The sequence below is a fragment of the Chelonia mydas genome, chromosome 11 (genome assembly GCF_015237465.2).
Source record: "Chelonia mydas isolate rCheMyd1 chromosome 11, rCheMyd1.pri.v2, whole genome shotgun sequence".
In the NCBI taxonomy this organism is placed as follows: Eukaryota; Metazoa; Chordata; order Testudines; family Cheloniidae; genus Chelonia; species Chelonia mydas.
The window spans coordinates 51,369,126-51,389,300 of record NC_051251.2 but is presented as its reverse complement, the minus strand read 5'-3'; the positions used below and the strand labels follow the sequence as shown (position 1 = coordinate 51,389,300).

Here is a 20,175-nt window from a genome sequence, read left to right as displayed (position 1 = left end):
GCCCCGTTGTAACGCGCCGGTTGGTGCTCGGGGATGAACAAAGATGGCGCCCGCGGCTACTTGCTCCTGGTCTTCCCTTCTAGCTGCCTGGACCAAAGATGGCGCCAGCCAGCGGTTCCCTGCCTCTCCCCCGGCGTAGGTTTCTCCTTTCCATTGGCCCAGCTTTGCCACGTGACCAGGCCTTGTTCAGTCAGAGCCGCTACAGCGAGTCGGGTTGCTCTTATGAGGAGGCCGCTTTTAACCCTTGCGGGACAGAAGCCGCTGTCGCCGGTTAACCTTGTCGCAGGGGCGGGGCCAGAAGCAAAAAGTAAGGATGGGGGGAGGGAGGAGATGCAGATGGATGAAGCCCGGTCCCAGGGGGGCGGAACCTTTATGTAGCCCGAGACTGACGGGGGCGTCTCTGGCGCGGGGGGAGGGGTGTGTCAGCTCCCCCCTCCCCCCCCCCCCGGTCTCGGTTGCTGGAGGGGGAGAGGCCGGGGTGTCGGGCTCGCCTGAGGAAGATTCCTCCAGCGGCCTCACCCTCTGGCGCTGGGTGACTTCGCTCCGTCTCCGCTCCCTGGGGTCCGCAGGACAGCCCCTGCTCTTCTCTTCGGGGCAGGAGGGAAAGTCCTGTCCCCCTCTCGTTGCATCTTCACTGTAGGAGGTTATGTGACTTGCCCACCCTTTATAGTCGGTTCTCCCTAAGGAGAATCTCATTGAAATAGTTGGTGAAGTAACCATAGCATTGCACCTGCTCCGACTGCTGTGCCACTCTTCTCTCTACCAGGTTATGACTTGCAGACAAACTCCTTTGTCCATTCATTCTCTCAAGAATGCAGCCACGAAACAGTCCCATGTCTCATGCCATTTACACCAACCTGCCTCTTCTGGTGCCCCAGTCAAGGTTTGATTTAAATAATTTGCAGAGCAGAGGAGATATATCACTTGTAGGCCTTTGTTTTCTCCTTCTGTTATAAAAGTATGCCATTTAATTCATCCTATCCACCTCCAATGGCAAAACAGATTTCCTTTCAAAAATATTTGTGAGCCACATTATCCCTGTCAGGCAATAGCCAGAAAGAGACTGAGATAGAAAAAAAGCCCTACAGCTCTGCATTCTTAATTCAAAACTGACCCACCATCCAGTCATTATTTCATTTGGGGAGTTTAAACAGTCAAGGGTGTAGAAAGAACCATGAAACTTGTTTACATGTAGGCTGGTTCTGTTGCCCAACTCTGTGTAATACCTTCTAAATATAAACATGCAATTGCACACAATACGATTGCTACCATAGTAGGTGCACTTAGGCATAGAACTCTAGGAATGTTAAAAGAGCTAATAAACAAAACTCCTCCCATTCAGTACATCATTAGAAATGTGCTCCCAGCAAAGAAGGATCAATCTCCAGGTATGTCTGTCTACAACCTGTGTTAGTAGTAACATTGGCTATCAGTTCCCCAAACCTATTTGTTACCTAAATAGATTAGGGGAAGGCAGGGACACGTTTTATCAGTAGCCCCATACTAAAAAATGTTGTACAGCCACTCACTCCAGGTTAATAGCCTAACTACCAGAGCAGAAAAGATCTGTTATTGAAGATAGTTAAGATACAGTTTAACCCTGAAGCAAAAATTAAATAAGCAACCACTTTCAATCCCAGAATAGCCCTGTTCATTGAAATTAAAGATGGAACAGGACTGAAATACTAGTCCCAACCAGTTACCAAAAAAATAGATGTAGATTTTCAACACACTTCTTATCTAGTAGTGGAAAGGTTATGTCTTCATATTTAGTGACATTACGCAAAACAACTGCTTGATGTTGCAACAAGTATTTTCTCAGCAGTAGCAATTTCCATAACATGAATAAGAAAAAACACAGAAATACACCTTGTAGTAGAGTAGTGGGAGGGGATCAAAAAACTCTTCGTTTTGTTCAGCCTTCAGTTCCCCCTCTAGCCTTCATTCTGGACTTTAACCACAAGATGTAACATGTTGAGAAAATTACTTTTAAGATATCCAAGATAATTAACAGGATGTGTGCATAACATTAAGCATCTATCTCGTGATATTTTCCTGTTGTAACTCACATCCTTCCATACCAATTTCCTCCTCCCCTTGTTTGTTAGTCATATCTTGTTGCATTAAATCTAATTGTAATCTCTTCAGGACAGGGATATGTCATTTTATTTGTCTGTAAAGTACCAGGGTCAGATATGGTGTTACATAAATGAGACATGATAATAAGAGCAACTTAGCATGTTCTCTTCTTTTCTGCTGTTTTTCCTCATGAGATGTCTTAAGGTGGGTTTTCTCTATGTAGTTATCTAACCAAGGCCCTCATGCAGATAGAGTCTGGAGGATCCCCACTCTGTTATTTAATAGGAAGCAGTGTGATCCAGTAGCTAGGGGAGGGGATTGTGACTTGAGAAATCTGGGTTTTGTTTCTGTTTGTGCCATGACTGGGAAAGTCACTTAATATCTTTCTCTCTCAGTTTTTCCATCTATAAAATAAAGATAATAAGTAAAGTACTTCAAGATCTGTGGATGAAAATATTCTATTGATTATTTTGGTACAGCTATCTTAACTCACTTGCTTCCCTTTTCTTTTTACTGTTATGCTTCATTTTCTCTGCCTGGGTGCTTGACATATGTCAAAAATAAAATCAGTATCCTTGCATAGTTAGTGGATGCTCTTGAAAGTAGCACAGATAATTATGTTATCAGGGGTCACTGTCCTGTTTTTTAAAAGGCTCAGGATCTAATCGGTTTAGGTTGGATTTAAATTAGTATCCACAAGGGCATTTCTCACAGCATGTGTAACAAGAGTTGGACTGATTAAAAATATTGGCTGGAGCGGTGTGTAGGAAAAAATAGGTATTTTAGAAGGAATGTTTTTACATTGTGAGGTGCTGTAACAAACTCGTTTTGATCCTGGTCATTGGGTGTTTTCCCGTTGATATCAGTGATAGCAGGACCACAGGGAATTACACAGGAACCAGTTCTGTGAGGGTGTGTGGGGGAGGCGGGACGATTCCCTCTTTCTCAGCCTCTCCCCCCGTTAATGGACAGAGTGGAGGAAAGCACCACAGCCACTATTCCAGCTCTGTGACTGGAGAAGGAGCCACGGCACCTTTGTACCCTCTGTGGGTTCATGGCCTCTGATTCCATGTATTCACAGATGCCGTGGCCACATATTCCCTAATTTACAAAACAAGTATTTATAAATTATAAACAAGTTATACTGTTTTTTTTTAATGTTTGTGGTGAGACTACTTTAAATAAATAAAACAAATACATTCTCCCAATACCTTGTTCCTCTTCTAGTAACTGGCTTGCTAGTGTGATGTTGCTCAGTTATTTGATTCTTTGTTGTCTGGAGTAATACCTTTCTGAAAGCTTGAATACTTTTTACAGTGAAAGTGACTTATGGTAAGTCTTGTTCTTTCTAACAATGGAGTATTCAGGCATATAAACTGTAAGGTATTACTTATACAATTTAGAATTTAGGAGTGTAACCAAGCACATCTGCCTGTCTATACATAATGTCTATGCATTGCAGAGTTTTCTGAGATTTACTGTGTGTTCTGTGTCTCTCTCACAGAAAAGTGTAAAACATGATACCAACAGTTGGAAACACTGAACAAAATCTGTTTTGAAACATGTTTTGGGTGCAGGTAACCACAGACCTTCTAACCTTTCTCAAAATGTTAAGTATTAAGAAAACATTTCCTTTTCTTTTTCTTATTTCTTAGAAAACACGTTTTAGCTCAATAGTTTGTAATAGTAAAAAAGTAAGGGATACACTATTCAGGTCACTTTCTTGAGCTCTAAAATTATAACCGTTTTAGAAAATTAAAGGTACATTGTTGTGTTTGTTTGACCTGAAATTTGATCTGCTTAATTTCTTGCCATTTTCTTAAGTCCATGTAATTCTGTGCGCAGTAGAATAATAAGAAAGCACTCTGGAACAATCCTCCAATAATAAACCAATATGCATGCGCAAAGGAGAAACAAAACTGGGAAAGGGAACAGGTATCACTTTCAAGCTTCCAAGGGGTTATTTTATAAAGAGTGAAGAAAAGAAATAATTTTTTAAATTGCTAAAAATATTTTGGCACTGACTCTCTCCTCTCCCCCCCCCCATTAACTTTTCATATATAGAGAGAGGGAGAATGATTTCAGTTCACTTTAAGAAATATCCATTTGGTTAGTCACTTACTGTAATCTACTGTACAAACCATGTGTGTTTTGTAATGTAACTCAAATTAGGTTGTTAAAGCACAGGTATTGTACCTCCATGTGGTAGATAGTGTTCATCTCACAAATTTGCCAAAATGGGACTATGTCTTAATACTGAGAAAATAGACAGGAGAGCATTTTAGAAGCATATTAAATGCAAAAACATTTTTTTCCTTACCTTAGGTGGTTAGGTCTTCCTATTGTTTCTACCTCTTCTTGAGGCCTGAGTTGGAGAACAATGCTTTTTGTCTATGTGATCCCTCTAATGGGATACGTTTTCTTTTTTCTTCTCTCTTTTTATAAAATTCCTTTCATTTTCTCTAACTTCTTCTTTCTCTCCCTCCCCCCCCTTTCCTTCCGTACCAGGAAGTCCCCCCATGTCCTCCACTCCAAAGTATTTCTAGTGTTTGATTCAGCAGCAGTTCTATGCTCTATTACTAAAAATACCATGAGCACTGGGCACTTAATGCTACTGGCGCTGATATTGATGGTTGTTGAAATACTACACCATGATCAGCAACTGTCCTAGTACTGGGGGAAAAAAATTGAGTCAGAGGAGGACTGTGGCCCAGATCCTGAAAGGTGTATTCCTATTGAAGTCAATGTGTATTAAGCTCTGAAATACCTTGGAGGATCTGGGCCTGGGTACCTAACGCATGCTCCAAAATATGCTTTTGACAGAGCACTGCCTAAAATTAAGGTGGCACAGGGATTTTCATCCTAAAGGGTCATTTTCAGAGGCCTATCAAAATATATCTTTAGGGCTGAAATTTGGCACATTTGTTCTAAGCCCCATAGTGAATATTTTGGGAAAGTCTGTGCAAAAAGAAGCTCAGCTGGTTTGAATTAGGAAGACTGTGTGGGAAAAAAAATTGAGCGGTGTAAAAAGTGTTTTGCTACTAGCATGCAGGATCTAGCCCAACATGTTGTTATGTATCCCGCTATAGATATAGATATATATGCAAAAGGAGAGAGAGAATATATGTAATGGTTTATAGGGCATGATTAAGTTTTTATTGCCACAAATATACGTTCTTATTGCTCATGAATGGTGGAGCTCACTGGAGGGAGCAGGAGACTGGGTCTGCTTCTCCTCAGGATTTATACCAGTGTAAATCATGAGTCAATAGAAATACACTGGGGTAAAACCTGGGTGAGAAGAGAATTAGGCCCTATATATGATGTCTAATTGTTAGAGCTCATCGTAAGAACCTCTGCTTAATATAAGGGAAAAGATATTCTGGAATCAGCTAAGCCTGTTCACTCAGACTTCTAGTGGGTATAATAAACAATGAAATAACATCATTTTTAGTCTCTTCCCATTTTCCTAAACATGAACCCATTAGATTCAAGTCATTATTGGTGTAACTGCATTAACTTTGAAGTGACAGTTTGCATGAATTTGGCCATTGCTTTTAAAATTACTTGTTACTAATATGACTTGGCCTGGCTAAATTACTGTTGTGGAATTTGAATTCTGAGGATGGTATCTGTACAGTTCTTTTCTAGGCATGCCTCTGTGCAGAAGATTTTAGCAATGAGCAGTGTAACCAGATGCACTTCAAAATCAGTTGAACATGGCTGGTCTGTGTGTTTAAGAAGCATTTTCTTTAACTCTGTCAAATACTATCCCACTAAATTAGTTCTGGGAATTGAAACTAGTTGTGATGATACAGCAGCTGCTGTGGTTGATGATACTGGCAAAATCTTAGGAGAAGCTCTACATTCTCAAAATGAAGTCCATTTAAAGTAAGTAGACATTACAATGGGTACTTTATTTCTAACTTCACTTGTAGTTTAATATGACTACTAATGCTATTGTCATTTATACTTGTATATTCCATCAAGGGGCAGGTACTTAAGTGTTAAGAAATATGAATTGGTTCTGATTATCAAATCTGGTAAAATTTCCCACAACCACCAATCCTGAAGAGTATGATATTTACCTGTCTCCAATTCTGGACAAAGATAAATTAGAATATGGACATTCCTTGCTGAATTCCTGATGACAGAGGAGTTGCAGAGTACCAACTCCTAAAAATTGTCTTGGCACAGCCTAGGGCTAAAATCAAATGGGACATAAACCAAGCAAGAGCAAGCTGAATCTTTGTATGGCCTTCCAGTGGAAGTGATGGTAATCTTCACTGCAGGGGGCATTTTAAATATGACTAGACAAAGCATTTGAGAATATACTGTAGGAAACAGTCATGATATGGCAGAACTACCAAGTATTTTCCATCTCTCATTTCTATGATTCTGTCTCTGTCATAAAATAGGGACACTTCATAATTCTTTGTTTCTAATTAGAACAGGTGGGATTATTCCTCCAGTGGCACAGCAACTTCACAGAGAAAATATTGAGCGAATAGTGAAAGAAACACTCTGCGTCAGTGGAATCTCTCTCGATGAACTCTCTGCTGTTGCAACTACTGTAAAGCCAGGACTCGCTTTAAGTCTTGGAGTGGGATTAGAATATAGTTTAAAATTGGTGGACAAGTATAAAAAACCTTTCATCCCCATCCATCACATGGAGGCACATGCACTTACAATTAGGCTAATAAACCAAGTGGAATTTCCTTTCTTAGTTCTTTTAATCTCTGGAGGCCACTGTATCCTGGTAGTAGCACAAGGAGTTTCAGATTTCCTTCTGCTTGGACAGTCAGTGGATATAGCACCAGGAGACATTCTTGACAAGGTAATATTTCAGTAGGGATTCATTTATGCATTTTATACAAGTACTTACATTTGTTGTATTATTTACATCATGGTTTGTCTGTTTTTTACAGTAGCAAAAGTCGAGGTATGTATTCTTTAGGAAACTGGGATTCTGGCATTACCTTGGGTAAGAATTTGTGTAAGCTTTAGAGCAGCTAGTGGTGTTTTTTTCCAGCAGTGGAATCTAGTAACAGGTAAGGTTAATCACTTGTGTAGATCAGTCCTACTCCCTATATTTTATTAGCAAATTTTTATATTTGTGCCCTGACCCTAGATGGATACCTTAAATAAATCTGAATAAATTAATTTTTAAATATTTCCTGCTTATAAAATGGGCATTGTTAAAGGAAGGATCTGATTTGGCAGGTGTATTTTTAAACTCTGTGAATTTTCATTGTAACCACAGAGGTTGGAACAAGTTAGCCAGTATGCTTTCTAGAATATCACCTACAGTCAACATAAATAAAACAGTACAATACACTATAAACTTTAGTTTTTTCCTCCAATTTGAAATACTAGAGATTTCATGGGCTCAGAGGCTAATAAAATCTATTAATTATATTTCTTTAGTTGGCATGAGTTGTTTTCAGCAGGCAGCTAGCCATAACCTGGATGGCCAGCCTACAGTGAGGCTGGACATAGAAAGTTCAGCAATATATGCAGTACAAATGAATCTAACAGTGATATTTAAAAGGATGCTGTTTAAAATCATGTTTGATATTTTTTAAATGTCCTTACTTATGTTACTAATTGTGCCTGAGAGAGTTTGAAAAGTCTAGTTTATGTTTCACAAGTTATACTGTGTTGGTCACTGAATAAATAAACTTAAGATGGCTAGTTTCTGTTTCTTATTCTCAAGCACTAGCACAGGTTTGCAAGGAAATTTTTAAAACAAAACAAAAATTTTTTAAAATGTGAAATCCTTTCTACTAGTGTTAACTTGGCGGTCTAATATACCTGTGAGTGTCCACTTCAAACAGAAGAAGAATTAGATTCCTCATGTTTCTTGCAAAGTTGGAGGATCCTCATATTCACCCAGTTTACTATAAAATTGGATTTGATGTTAAAAGCCCTCTAACGTTAGCCTTGGCATCTATCATTGGTCTTTTCCTCATAGCACCAAGTTCACAATATATAATCTCTGGGCCAAATTCATCCTTAATGTAACTCCATTGACTGGAGTTATAGTGGAGCAGTGCAGTTACATCAGGGATTAAGTTGGCCCTATTTCCCCCCAATTCTTCTCTCCCAGTCTATTGTTAGCATAATTAGATTATTTTCTATTTTTCTAGGTAGCAAGAAGACTGTCTCTAACAAAGCACCCAGAGTGCTGCAGAATGAGTGGCGGGAAAGCTATAGAGCACTTGGCCCAACAGGGAAACAGGCTGCATTATGAACTCAGAGCTCCCATGCGACATCATCCTAACTGCAATTTTTCCTTTTCTGGACTTCACTCCAATGCCACTAGAATAATTATGCAAAAAGAAAAGGAAGAAGGTATTTTTCAAAGTAAGATATATACAAATTGTACACCTGGCTTGTGGTTATATTTGCAAAAACCCCTTTGCTCACAATTTCTGCAGGTATACAGGAGGGACACCTCCTGTCCTGTGTTACAGACATTGCTGCTGCAGTACAGCATGCAGTAGCACTTCATATTGCCCAGCGAACACACCGGGCCATTCTGTTCTGCATAAAAAGCGGCATCCTATCACAAACAAATGCAACTTTGGTAAGTACATATAACTTTACTATGTATGTCAAGGGGTACATGCCATCATACATTTGAATACATGTAACAGCACCAGGAGAAAGTGCAGCAAGGCATCAGCACCCTCCTTGACATTTCCACTGATAATGCTGCTCCAGGATTAAAATAAATGTATGTGGTACATTTAGTTGAATATATAAAATAAATCCTGCTGCAACAGAGTATTGTAAAGTGGTGCATTGTTAAAGGTAAAGTAATTTTAAAGTTTTCTTACATGTCTGTATTTTTCTTGTATATATTTAGATGTATTGGGAACATGTATCCACAACTTTACCATCTTTTACTCCAAGCAATCTCAATCATTGTATAAATTTAAACTGATACAAAAACTACATGTAGGGATAGCATCATCCTCCACTGAAGCCATATCTGGGTGAAACACATCATTTGTTTCAGCTATACAGCGCAATACTAGAAAGCAGTTTAGGAGAGGAAGTGAGAATAATATATCAAGCTGAAATTACAAGGGGAATTTATAGGTAAACAGAATATGATTAATCACGTTTAAATTTGGCCAGGACACTAGGATTAACCCCTCATCTTGTAAAAAGTACCATGAGATTTTTAATTACCAAAAGTGGTCATGACTATAGTTCTCTGTCTCATCCAAGAGAGTACCTCCAGCAGAACAGTACCCTTTCTCCCCTCCCGCAGTTCTATGCTGGGACATTGTAATTTTTCAGTGATGATTAAAGCTTTATGAAATACAGTGGAAAAAATTGTAAAGATTTTTGTGAACATGTGAAAATGTCTGTTAATGAACTTAATTTTATAACTTGTAACTGGGTTCAAATTTTTTCGTATTATTCAGTTTCACTAACCTCTCTTCAATAAGATAACTAGGGCTTGTTAGAAAATAGGACACTCTTTCATGAAAGTTCTCCTCTGCCCACCCCCGCCCCCCAAATTGGCCTTTTTATTGAAATAGTCAAAAAATTTCAAGTTTTTGAAATATCTCTAAAGGTAAAAAGTATAGTTGCTATAAAACCCTGGAGATTACTTACCTTTTTACCTTTCCATGTGTTACAGCAACTTAATTGTAAGTGAAAAATTTCTAAATTAAGCATAAAAATGGTTATATGCCAAATTCAATAAAACTTCCATTAATATTCTCCACCATACAAGGACACACATGTCCCAGAAAGCAGAGTTTTCCAGGACTTTTACTATTGGATGCATAAAAAGATGACAACTTTCAATTGACTCTGGATCTGTGATGACAGAATTATGTAATTTTTTTTTTTTTTTTTAAAGAATGGTGTCTTTGCGTGGTACATAGGACCAGAAAGTCATCTTTAACAGCTAGCATTTTTACAAGACAGTTAAAATATATATTTAAAACATTAAATAATTTCATAGACTCATTTGAATTAGATTCCCAGCACACATGAGCACTGATCCCGATTGAGAGCTCTATGCACTATTTAATACAAATAAGCATTGCATGTGGATAATCTAATCGATTCCTAAATCATCCCTAATACATGGGTATTAAGTCTAGCTTTGAATATATAGTGATGATTACATGGCTTGCTATTCTTACCTTTTAGCATTTTCTCTAATAGCTTAAATGTGCCATGCTACAATTTACACCCATTACTTTTGTTCTGTCCTACTAGAATAATGAGATTAAGGCCAGCTGGGATCATTATGATTATCTAGTCTGACCTCCTGCATAACAGAGGCCCTAGAATTTCACCCAGTAATGCCAGATATTTGATAGCTGCCCTATTTACACATGCCTTTACATGCTGTATTTGTAGCTAGTAATATCTGTTCAGTAATCTTTTAGGCCTGGTCTACACTGCCGATAGTAAGTCACCCCCCGGAGTGATGTAGTTTACATCGACCTAATGCGGTATCTACACTGTGCTATGTCGGCGGGAGATGCTTTCCCACCAGCTTAGCTTCCGCCTCTCGGGGAGGTGGAGCACTGAAGTCAACAGGAGTGCACTCTGCCATCAACTTATCACATCTTCACCAGATCCAATAAAGCGATGCCACTGCATCAATCGCGGTGGTGCCAATTTAGCCTGCCAGTGGAGACAAGCCCTTAGTAAGAATACAGACACACAATTCTCTTATCCTCTTCTATTCTATTAGGTCTTAATTTCACTATTTATTATAATTGGTTGCTGTCTTTGAAATTAGGGGTATGGAACAGCTTCCATATGAGGAGAGATTAATAAAACTAGGACATTTCACCTTCGAAAAGAGACAACTAAGGGGGGATATGATCAAGGTCTTAATTAGTGTGGAGAAAGTGAATAAGGAAATGTTATTTACTTTTTCACTTAACACAAGAACAGGGACCACCCACTGAAATTAATAGGCAGCAGGTTTAAAATGAACAAAAAGAAGTACACTACACACAACGCACAGTCAACCTGTGGAACTCTTTGCCAGGGGATGTTGTGAAGGCTACAGCCATAACAGGGTTAAAAAAAAAAAACCTAGATAAATTCATGGATGATAGGTCCATCAGTGGTTATTAGCCAGTATGGGCAGGGATGCAACCACATGCTCTGGGTGTCCCTAGCCTCTGACTGCCAGAAGCTGGGAGTAGATGACAAGGGATGGATCACTTGATGATTACCTGTTCTGTTCATTCCCTTTGCAGCACCTGACATTGGCCACTGTCCGAAGATAGGATACTGGGCTAAATGGATCATTGGTCTGACCCAGTATGGCCTTTCTTATGAACTTTCTTCAATATCTTCATCAAGCTTTTTTGTTGAACTAGTGCACTGTCAGCTATTCCTTATCTGTTTACCTTTTGAATGACTTTTGCCTGTCTTTTAAAAATTGTTGTCAGGTTGTATCAGGAGGAGTTGCAAGTAACCAGTATATCCGAAGAGCTCTGCAAATTGTAACAGATGCAAGTAACTTCAGTTTGCTGTGTCCTCCTCCCAGACTCTGTACTGACAATGGTGTTATGATTGCATGGTGAGCAAAGACTGTGTTTCTATATTTTTGTTTTTTAAATGTTCTATAAAGCAGTGGTACAACATGTGAAAAACCAGTTGATGTAGTTGTGTAAGAATTTCTGCTTATTGTGATTAAGCCATGTGTCATGCAGACAAAAAGACATTTGTACGGTAAATAGGAACTGCATTTTATGTTTATGTTCTCCACTTAGGAATGGCATTGAAAGGATGCGTGCAGGCTTAGGTGTGTTACATAGCACAGATGGCATACGCTATGAACCAAAGTAAGTGGCACAGCTCCTACCAATCCATTTTCTCATATGGTCACATTGCACTTTAACTTCCTTCAGTCATTTTAATTTAAGCCTCCTTCAGTTATACCATCAGATTTTATTATGTGAAATTTCTTGTGATGTAGTTGTGCTTTTTAAATATCAGTAACGTTTCACTCCAATTATAGAAGTACTTAACACTTATTTACCCCTTTTGGGGCATAGATCTCAAAGCACTTTATGAAGTTGGATAAATATCATTATTCCGATTGTTATATGGGGAACTGAGACATGAAGAGGTTAAGCAACTTGCTTATGGTCATTCAATTAATTGGTGGCAGAGCCAGGAATAGAACTAGAACTCAGATATTCTGTCTCTGAGCTCACTGTCCTATGCACTGAACCCTGCTGCCTATTCATGATCAGCCATCCAGTGCTAAATTCAGACTGGGTTTACATTCCTGAGATGGAATATCTGTTGGTGGAGGCTGCAGTGGCACACGGCAGTCCCAACCTATTTTGCTCTAAGGAGCTGGAGACAGGTTAGCACTTTTCCAAAATTGGACACCAGGCATGTGAAGGATATGCTGACCTCTCAGCTGCCTCTTCCAGTGGGGATGCTGATAATCCCTAGCCATTTAAAAAAAAAAAAAAAAAAAGCAGGCTACTCCTCAGCATCCTGTTGGGAACCCTGAGGGATGGCAGCAGTAGACACCCTCTCAGCAAAGCCACACTGAGCATCAATCTGGCCCCAGGTCTTTAGACAAAGCTAAAATACTGCTTTATAACCAGAATACCTTCAATAAAATATTTGATGTAGAAAAGTCTGATAATATAAAATACTTCTACTGCACTTTTCAGACATTAGTATCCATGGTTTTATGAGGTTATGTAGGTTTTGGAAGGAATGGAAGTGGGGTTGAATTGAAGCAATCAGCTGGTTTGCGGCGTTCAAGAGGCAGGGGAGGGAGGGGGAGCCTGCGTGCCGAGTCCTCACTCCTCCCCCTCGCTCCTGAACATCACAAGCTAGCTGATTGCCGCGGGCAGGAGGCAGGGGGGAGAAGGAGCTGATCCGCAGGGTCTGCCGGCGGGCGGGAGGCGCTGGGGGGGAGGGGCGGGGCGTAGGGGAGCTGATAGGGCGGCTGCCAGCTGTGGACAAAGCAGGCAGCCAAACGACATTAGAGCAAAGCATTGCACAACTTTAAATGGAGCATGTTCTGTTATTGAGCAGGGACGTAAGATTGAAACAGTGTTAAGCGAGAGGACATTAAGTGGGGAGTTACTGTATTCACAATTCCTCACCTCAGTTAGAGGAGATACACTTGGGAGGGAAGCTGAGAAAATATTTCTCCTGTAGAAAGAATTTGCTTTTCTCCCCCATTTGGAGCACATTGGGGCCACTTCAGCAGTCAGAGATACTCAGGGTACAAGGAAAGCCCATGTTCCTTTTTTCCTGTGCTGGCTGCAGGAAGGAGTTGGTAGAGGAACTTTTATGCCAGCTCTACACAATTGAGGGATCCCTCTACCCTGGGGTAGTCCTCCCGTGACTGGACAGGACAGCTTTATTATTTGCAGAACATATGTGGGTTAATTCTGAGCCCACAGATGTCTGTGGAAGTTCTGCCATTGTCTTCACTGGGACCAGGATTTCACCCCTGATGTCACACTTACCCCTGACATAACCAGAGACAATTCTCACTGACTTCAGTAACAGTGCTGCCCTTTTAATTTCATTTGGACTGAGGTTTGGTTCATTTTGCTAACAGACTGATTTTTGAAAGGACTCTCATTTTATGTTTCAAAGATGAGCTGACAGATAAAAGCCTAAGTGCATATGCATAGAGATCACATTTCTGGGTAGAGATAACATGTTTCTTGTTCTGGGCAGATCATTTGTGTCGAGACACTTAGTAGACAGTACTGAGCTATTAATATGGAAGGAAAGAACCTGCAATACTTTACTCACTGTCACTGGTGAAGGGGAATGCTATAAAAACATTATGGGTTAGGTGAAACTCATGTACATCATCATGCTATGAACAAGGAAACTCTTTCATAAACGGGAAGTTGGACAAAATAAAATATAGAAGGTGCTGTATAGATATATGTACAAATCTTCATTGCCTGTATAAAGCTCACAGGTGTCAAGCACCGAATACTCTCTCATAATGCTAAATACTTTAAATAGCTTCGTAGTTGAGTAGATGTGTAACTTTATTACCATAATTATAAAAAATTGTTTGTTAAAAAATAAATAATACAGTGCTTGTTATATTATAGAGCTTCTCTTGGAATTGATATCTCAGAACAAGTCGGAGAAGTTGCCATCAAGGTACCAAGTCTAGAAGTCTCCTTAAATGAACTTGAAACTATCAACTTATAACACATACAGTTTGGGAATTATTGTTCATGGCTATTATTAAAATGTTTACGTTTCTTAGTCTCCTCTTACTAAGATGTATCTGACCGATGTAAGCACCCTTAAGGACAGCTGTGCTATTTAGTAGTTAGAACAGGGAGCTGGAAGTCTGGAGATTTATTCTATTCTGATATACCACTGACTCCTTGCATGACCTTAGACTTATATGCCTTATTTTTCCCATGTGTAAAATAGGAATAATTTAATAGTGCAATAATTACCTTTGGAAAGCACTCAGTTAAAGATCTCAAGATAAGTGAAAAGTATCAGCCTTAATTATTATTAACTATATACTCAAATATCCTTTTGTAACACAGAACAACATTTTATAGCAGGGCTTTGGAGCTCTGCTCCAGCTTCAGGCAAAACCTGCAGCTCCACTGCTCTGGAGCTGCTCTGCGCTCCAGCTCCGGGCTCTGCTCCAAAGCCCTATTTTATAGAGGCAAATTTTCATAGCACTTCAACATTTTGGCTACATGAGTCCATTGATCTTAAAACTCTGCACAACATTTTAAAAATTTACCCATAAGAGTGGATATAGATTAGTCTGAGAGTGCTTATCTGAAGATAGAAGATGCAAGTATGTGTAGCAGCTATTTTGCAGCTCTTGTATCTAGTAACAGAAGGCATTGTATGATTAGAAATAGAAGCTTAAATTCACCCAAATATAAAACAACCTGCACACAATAGCCTTATTTGATGCCTGTGATGATTTTGAAATGTATTTTCAATGCATTTATTCTTTACTACTGCAGCAAATTTAATTCTTCACAGACAGACTGCCTCCTTCCATCCCACACACAACTCTCTTTTGAAAAGAGTTTAGGTTTCCAAAATTAGGCATCTGTGTATTAGCAACAGGCATCATGAAATTCTATTTTGAAAGACTATTCCCAAACCTACAGGATGTTGCATGGATACAAATACTTATCTGCTACCTTGTTGGACTGGACTCAAGCTTTCTTTCCTGGTGAATTAAGCTGGAGCTTGCTGACATTAAAAATTCTGGGTCTTGAAACTTTTGTGATGTCTGAAGTTGCATGTGCAAATGAATGAAGTCCCATGGTCCGGCTATGGGGTTTGTCTGTAGTTCTGAGTTTTCCCATTAAGTGAGCTGATGTAGGCATTAAAAGAAGAGAGTCCTTTGGATGAAATTTAGCTTTCAATTGTCTTCTACCACTACTACTACTTCGTGATCTCTCTGCAAAATAAAAATAGTGTAATTTGTTTTATATTTATATCATCACAGAATATTGAGTGAATGTCCTTGAACATTGTGACCTAGCATATTTGTGGCTTTTTAAAAAAGAGAAGACCACAAAGTTAAGTTGAGGCAACCTATGACAAACAGTAACTATTTTACATTTGTAACGGAAACTCTAAGGTGCCACAAGTACTCCTTTTCTTTTTATGGATATAGACTAACACGGCTGCTACTCAGAAACTTTTATAGGTTCCTTACATTTACCAATACTAACTAATTAGCTAAATTAAAAAAAATGAGAATTCTAACTAAAGTCATCTGCCCACAGTTTCAAAGTTAGGAAATGGCATATAGTACATGTAGCCTCATTATGGAGGTAATTTCTAAAATAAGTTAAATGTATGACTAAGAATAAAGTTAATTGTCTTTTGCAGAGTGTTTCTGCAGATCCCTGTTCTTGGGATGTGTTGACAGCTAATTAATTAATTAATCTGTGAACTTCAAAGTAAGTTAAATACATTATATACCTTTAGTATAGGTTGGAACTGCAGGTGGTCCTCCATTTATCTCCAAACTGTAGATAAAATATTAACAATTTAGGAATTCATGATCATTAAAGCACTTCGGTTTTTCCTTGGACTAATAACGTGAAGGCCCCGGGTATTTTTTTTTAAATGTATTTTCAGCATTTCTTATGAACTCACAAAAATCAAACTCATTTGAGTTCTAACTAATATGCAATGATAAATATATTAGATTTTTGGCCTATAAACACATATATGATTAGCTTTAAGCACATGAGTAGCCTCTTTGAAGTTAATATCTTTATATCTAGGCATATAAGCATTTTTAAAATCCCAGTATCAGAAAAAGTTACAAATACTTCTTAATTACTAATTTAGTACCTCAGTTTGTCTATAAAAGTCAGTATTATAATAATCTCGCAGAGATGTTGAAAGACTGAACTATTGTTTGCGAAGTGGTTTGAGATTCTCTAACTAAAGCTGCTTATTAACTGTTGTGAGAATTTAAAAAAAAAATTTAAACTCAAAGGATAATTAAGAGGGTGCTCGTTAGACTCCTAGGTGGACGTGCTGATATCTATATGAATTCTCAATGCTTCTGGCCCATGTCACTTACTGAAAGAAATATGATTCAGTATCCTTTTTTACATCTTTGTAAATTTAACAAAAAAATAAAATCAAGGAAGTATATCAATAAAACTAAACTCCCATCAATATTACTAAAATAAACTAAGCAATACTGTTATCAAATCAAGATCAAATAAATAAATTAGTAATATTGGATTAAAATCAAAATTATCAGATTAGTTAAATCATCAGATTGATACAACTACTAATCAAACCTCGTAAGTCCTAAGAAGTATTCTAAGGAGGTTAGCTGTCTGTTTAGTTATAAACCTCCAACTAAAGAGTTATACCAGAGGTAATGAAATATGAATTTAGACTTGGATGAATATTTTATACTGAAACCAAGTGATTAATGTATACACCACAATCTCAAAGCCAATTAAAATTTATATTTCAATTCTTATGTGGTGGATAACCCCTTCCTTCCCACCTCCAACACAGATAATAACAGGCCTTAATAGAACATTCTGATAAATAGGAGTTGTCAAACTTCTGATTAACAGTTTACAACCGGCAATTTTAAGATTCTTAGTACACAGAATACAGAACACAAGTATTTCTATGAGGCAGAGTTTAGAGTTGTTTAAACCTGATGAGCTTTTTTTCTGGTGCCTTCTCTGTGTGGATTTTACAGATGCTCATGTACACAACCACAGTGCCACTTCCTAAAATTAAAAAAATAAAAGGATGGGATGTTTCCCAGCAAATAAAAACAAAAGGGGAAAAATTAGATACTTAAGAGAATGGGGTATGTGAACTCTTAAGATCTCACAATCTTCTGAATTTTTCTGACATAGAAACTAGAATTGCAGATGAGAAGCCAGAGGATAATGTTGCTGGGACAGTACCAGCAGACTTTCAGGTACAGGAAGATTTGTCAAAGGCTGGTATAGCCTGTTATTTGGTGGTGTGATTTCCTTCCTCAGAGGTGAAATCTTGGAGTTCTGGAACATCAGTCTTCCCTCAGATAGCATGTTGACCTAAAAGGAGCAAAGGCCCCTTGGCCTTATACTTGATTTTTCTGGTTTGCGATTTTTACTTACCCCACATTACTGCACCTTCCTTGGAGGTCTGCAGGCAAATCGGGTATAAAATACACCTTGGATTCTGACAGCATGGTCTAATCAGGTCAGAGTTAGGTAATATTTAGGCTAATGTCAGTTTGAAAAGGTCCTACTTAACCAAGCAGTTTAAAAAATATATATATTAGTTGTGGTGTACCACTTGCACTGTGAATCCATGATACTCTAAAATACATATATAAAAAAAGAGATTCAAGACCACTTCAGAGGATGTTACCGTTCCGCTGCTGAAAAGGTCTTATGCTGGCATCAACATACAGAAAATGGGCCTTACAGATAACTTATTGCAAAGAGCCTAGCAAACACAGAAGCCACTCAGCATGTATCCATCAGCATTCAACAACATTAAAAATAAATGTGGACATCTTATGACCAGATGCCCTTTTTTTATTTTTGCAAACAAGACAATTTAGCAATCTTTATCTACTGGGTTATAAGTCATACAGAAAAGATTACTTTAAAGCTTACCAGATGGAACTGATTTACAATAAAAAATAAAGCTTAAACAAGGTTTTCATTCTCTTACTCTTTCAAAATATGACACTATGGGTGTTACAGAGTTTTATGGCCACTTTTAAAGAAAGATTTGTATGATTCACCTACAGTTCTACCACTCACTAATAACATCTAAAACTTACAGACATGCACTTTATATCACCACCACCACAAATATATGTGTAAGGTGGCAAAAGTCCCGTTGACATCAATGGGAGGAGAATTAGGCCAGTAATGAGCTATTTTTAAAAAAATCCCAGCCATTCTTTTTATATCTTAAGATACACACACATTTCAAAAATCTCAGTTTTTAATAAAAGAAAGGATTGTGGCTTACCCGTATCACTCTCTAGTTCACTACTTTTGGTCATGGAACTAAGACGTGTGACATCAGTCTAGAATTTGGTTAATAAATCCTTGTTACAGGTGCTTCATGTGTGAATTAGAGAGCATAATGGTCAGTCCTTTATTGCAACAGTATTACAATTCTGAAGGAGAGGTGAGATGATCAGCATAAATTCACAAAGGATACCATATTCAGAGAATTACAATTACAGGCAAGAATCCTGTGTGTACACATTACTTTCTTTAGGGTCCAATCCTGTAGTTTATCTGCATACAAAGCTCACTGAGTTCAGTGGGAGTTCTGCATACAAAGCAACTGAAGGATTGGGCTCTCTGAGATTAAAGGGGAAATCCTGCTCCAAGTGAACAGTTGAAGTAAGTGGAAGAATCAGGGGAGAGAAACCTGTTTCACTGGCAGAGTACAGAACCTTTCCACAATTGCCCCAGTTCTTCCAGTGGCTATAGTACCTCACTCTGCATCGGGGGGTTGCCTGGCAGTCCAGAGTTGTTGCAGATCCACAAGGCATACCACTGCCACCAAAACTCCATACTGAGGTTGAGGAAACCCCTGCAGAGCTGTTCTCTGCAAGGTATAGGGGCTGCAGACTTCCATTGCTGGCTTTCTACATCAACGTCCCAAAACTTCTGCGTTGGAACTATACTGATACCGGTATGTTCAAGGCCATACTCTGCTCCTACCTGGACCAGAGAATTTATCTCTAAAAGACTAAACAATTACTCTCTGTAATGTTACAAAACTATATGTAGAAGACTTACTCATTTATCCTATCTTGGTTTAGATTTTGCAGGAGTAAGCAGGAAAAAAAATGCTTAAGGCTTGCAGACTTTTTAGGTGGCAATGCAAAGCATTTGGAACAATGCACCAATAGCCCTCTCTAGTCCTTTAAACATGTCAGTGTTATTTGGGACTCCTTAAAATCTTTTTTAAAATTGTACTGTGCACAGAATACTGGATGTGCTTTATAAAAATATGAACAAATAACACTGCTAAGAGATGCTCAAAGATGAAAAGCGACAGGGGAGTTACAGTGAAACTACCTCAGCATACACAAATCCTAGACTGACAAGAAAAGGAAATATCTACATGTGATCCCACTTAACACAGAACGTAAGTGAAAAAGGACTTCATACATATTGGGTCAGTTCCATATGATCTCATCACTAAGTTAAGTATCCTTCATGTCTTGTTTTGAGAGAGATTCCAGAGAAGCAATAGACAGCCACTCTCCCTCTTTGAAGCTGCGGGTTCGCCAACGTTTAGTGGGAGCATAGGAGACTGTCTGACCTGTGCTATTCTTTGGCTATTCAGTTCCCTCTTTCTCTTCCCCCCGCTCCCCGCACATCAATGTTTGAGTTTTTGCTCCACCTTAATGATTGTTGAAGACTGAGTCTAATGGTTGAGAAAACCTTTTGTCACTGCAATTTATTTTAATAAGGGTGGATCAATTAAATTTAAATGTGGCTACTAACACTGTTTTATCTGTGTGGCCGGATAGAGGCAGCTGACGTACCTGAGGAAATGTGGATGCTCTTACTTAATGATAAAGAATTT

The 20,175-nt window shown here is 38.6% G+C and overlaps 2 protein-coding genes across 13 annotated transcripts in view; one reads left to right on the top strand and one right to left on the bottom strand.

Annotated features, from left to right (window-relative positions):
• Positions 1–10: 10 nt before the first annotated feature.
• The window catches only part of OSGEPL1 (O-sialoglycoprotein endopeptidase like 1), a 48,914-nt gene continuing 28,749 nt past the window's right edge, over positions 11–20,175 (top strand). For 5 of the 6 annotated variants that reach the window (XR_005227272.2, XR_005227273.2, XM_037912051.2 and 2 more), the window contains exons 1-9: positions 172–307; positions 3,584–3,656; positions 5,720–5,970; positions 6,529–6,916; positions 8,229–8,433; positions 8,520–8,668; positions 11,523–11,653; positions 11,847–11,918; positions 14,187–14,238. Coding sequence is in view for 4 of the 6 variants with exons in the window: in XM_037912051.2 (XP_037767979.1) it covers positions 3,642–3,656; positions 5,720–5,970; positions 6,529–6,916; positions 8,229–8,433; positions 8,520–8,668; positions 11,523–11,653; positions 11,847–11,918; positions 14,187–14,238 (1,263 nt within the window). In the remaining 2 variants the exon portion in view is untranslated. Of the gene's footprint in view, positions 136–171; positions 308–3,583; positions 3,657–5,719; positions 5,971–6,528; positions 6,917–8,228; positions 8,434–8,519; positions 8,669–11,522; positions 11,654–11,846; positions 11,919–14,186; positions 14,347–20,175 lie in introns of those variants that run through there. The other variant, XM_043525613.1, reaches the window with a different exon arrangement.
• The window catches only part of ANKAR (ankyrin and armadillo repeat containing), a 51,576-nt gene continuing 45,010 nt past the window's right edge, over positions 13,610–20,175 (bottom strand). For all 7 annotated transcript variants that reach the window (XM_043525607.1, XM_043525600.1, XM_043525602.1 and 4 more), the window contains 2 exons: positions 16,057–16,103; positions 13,610–15,526 (listed from right to left, as the gene is read on the bottom strand). In XM_043525607.1, the coding sequence (XP_043381542.1) occupies positions 15,279–15,526; positions 16,057–16,103 (295 nt within the window). In that variant the 3' untranslated portion in view covers positions 13,610–15,278. The remainder of the gene's footprint in view (positions 15,527–16,056; positions 16,104–20,175) is intronic.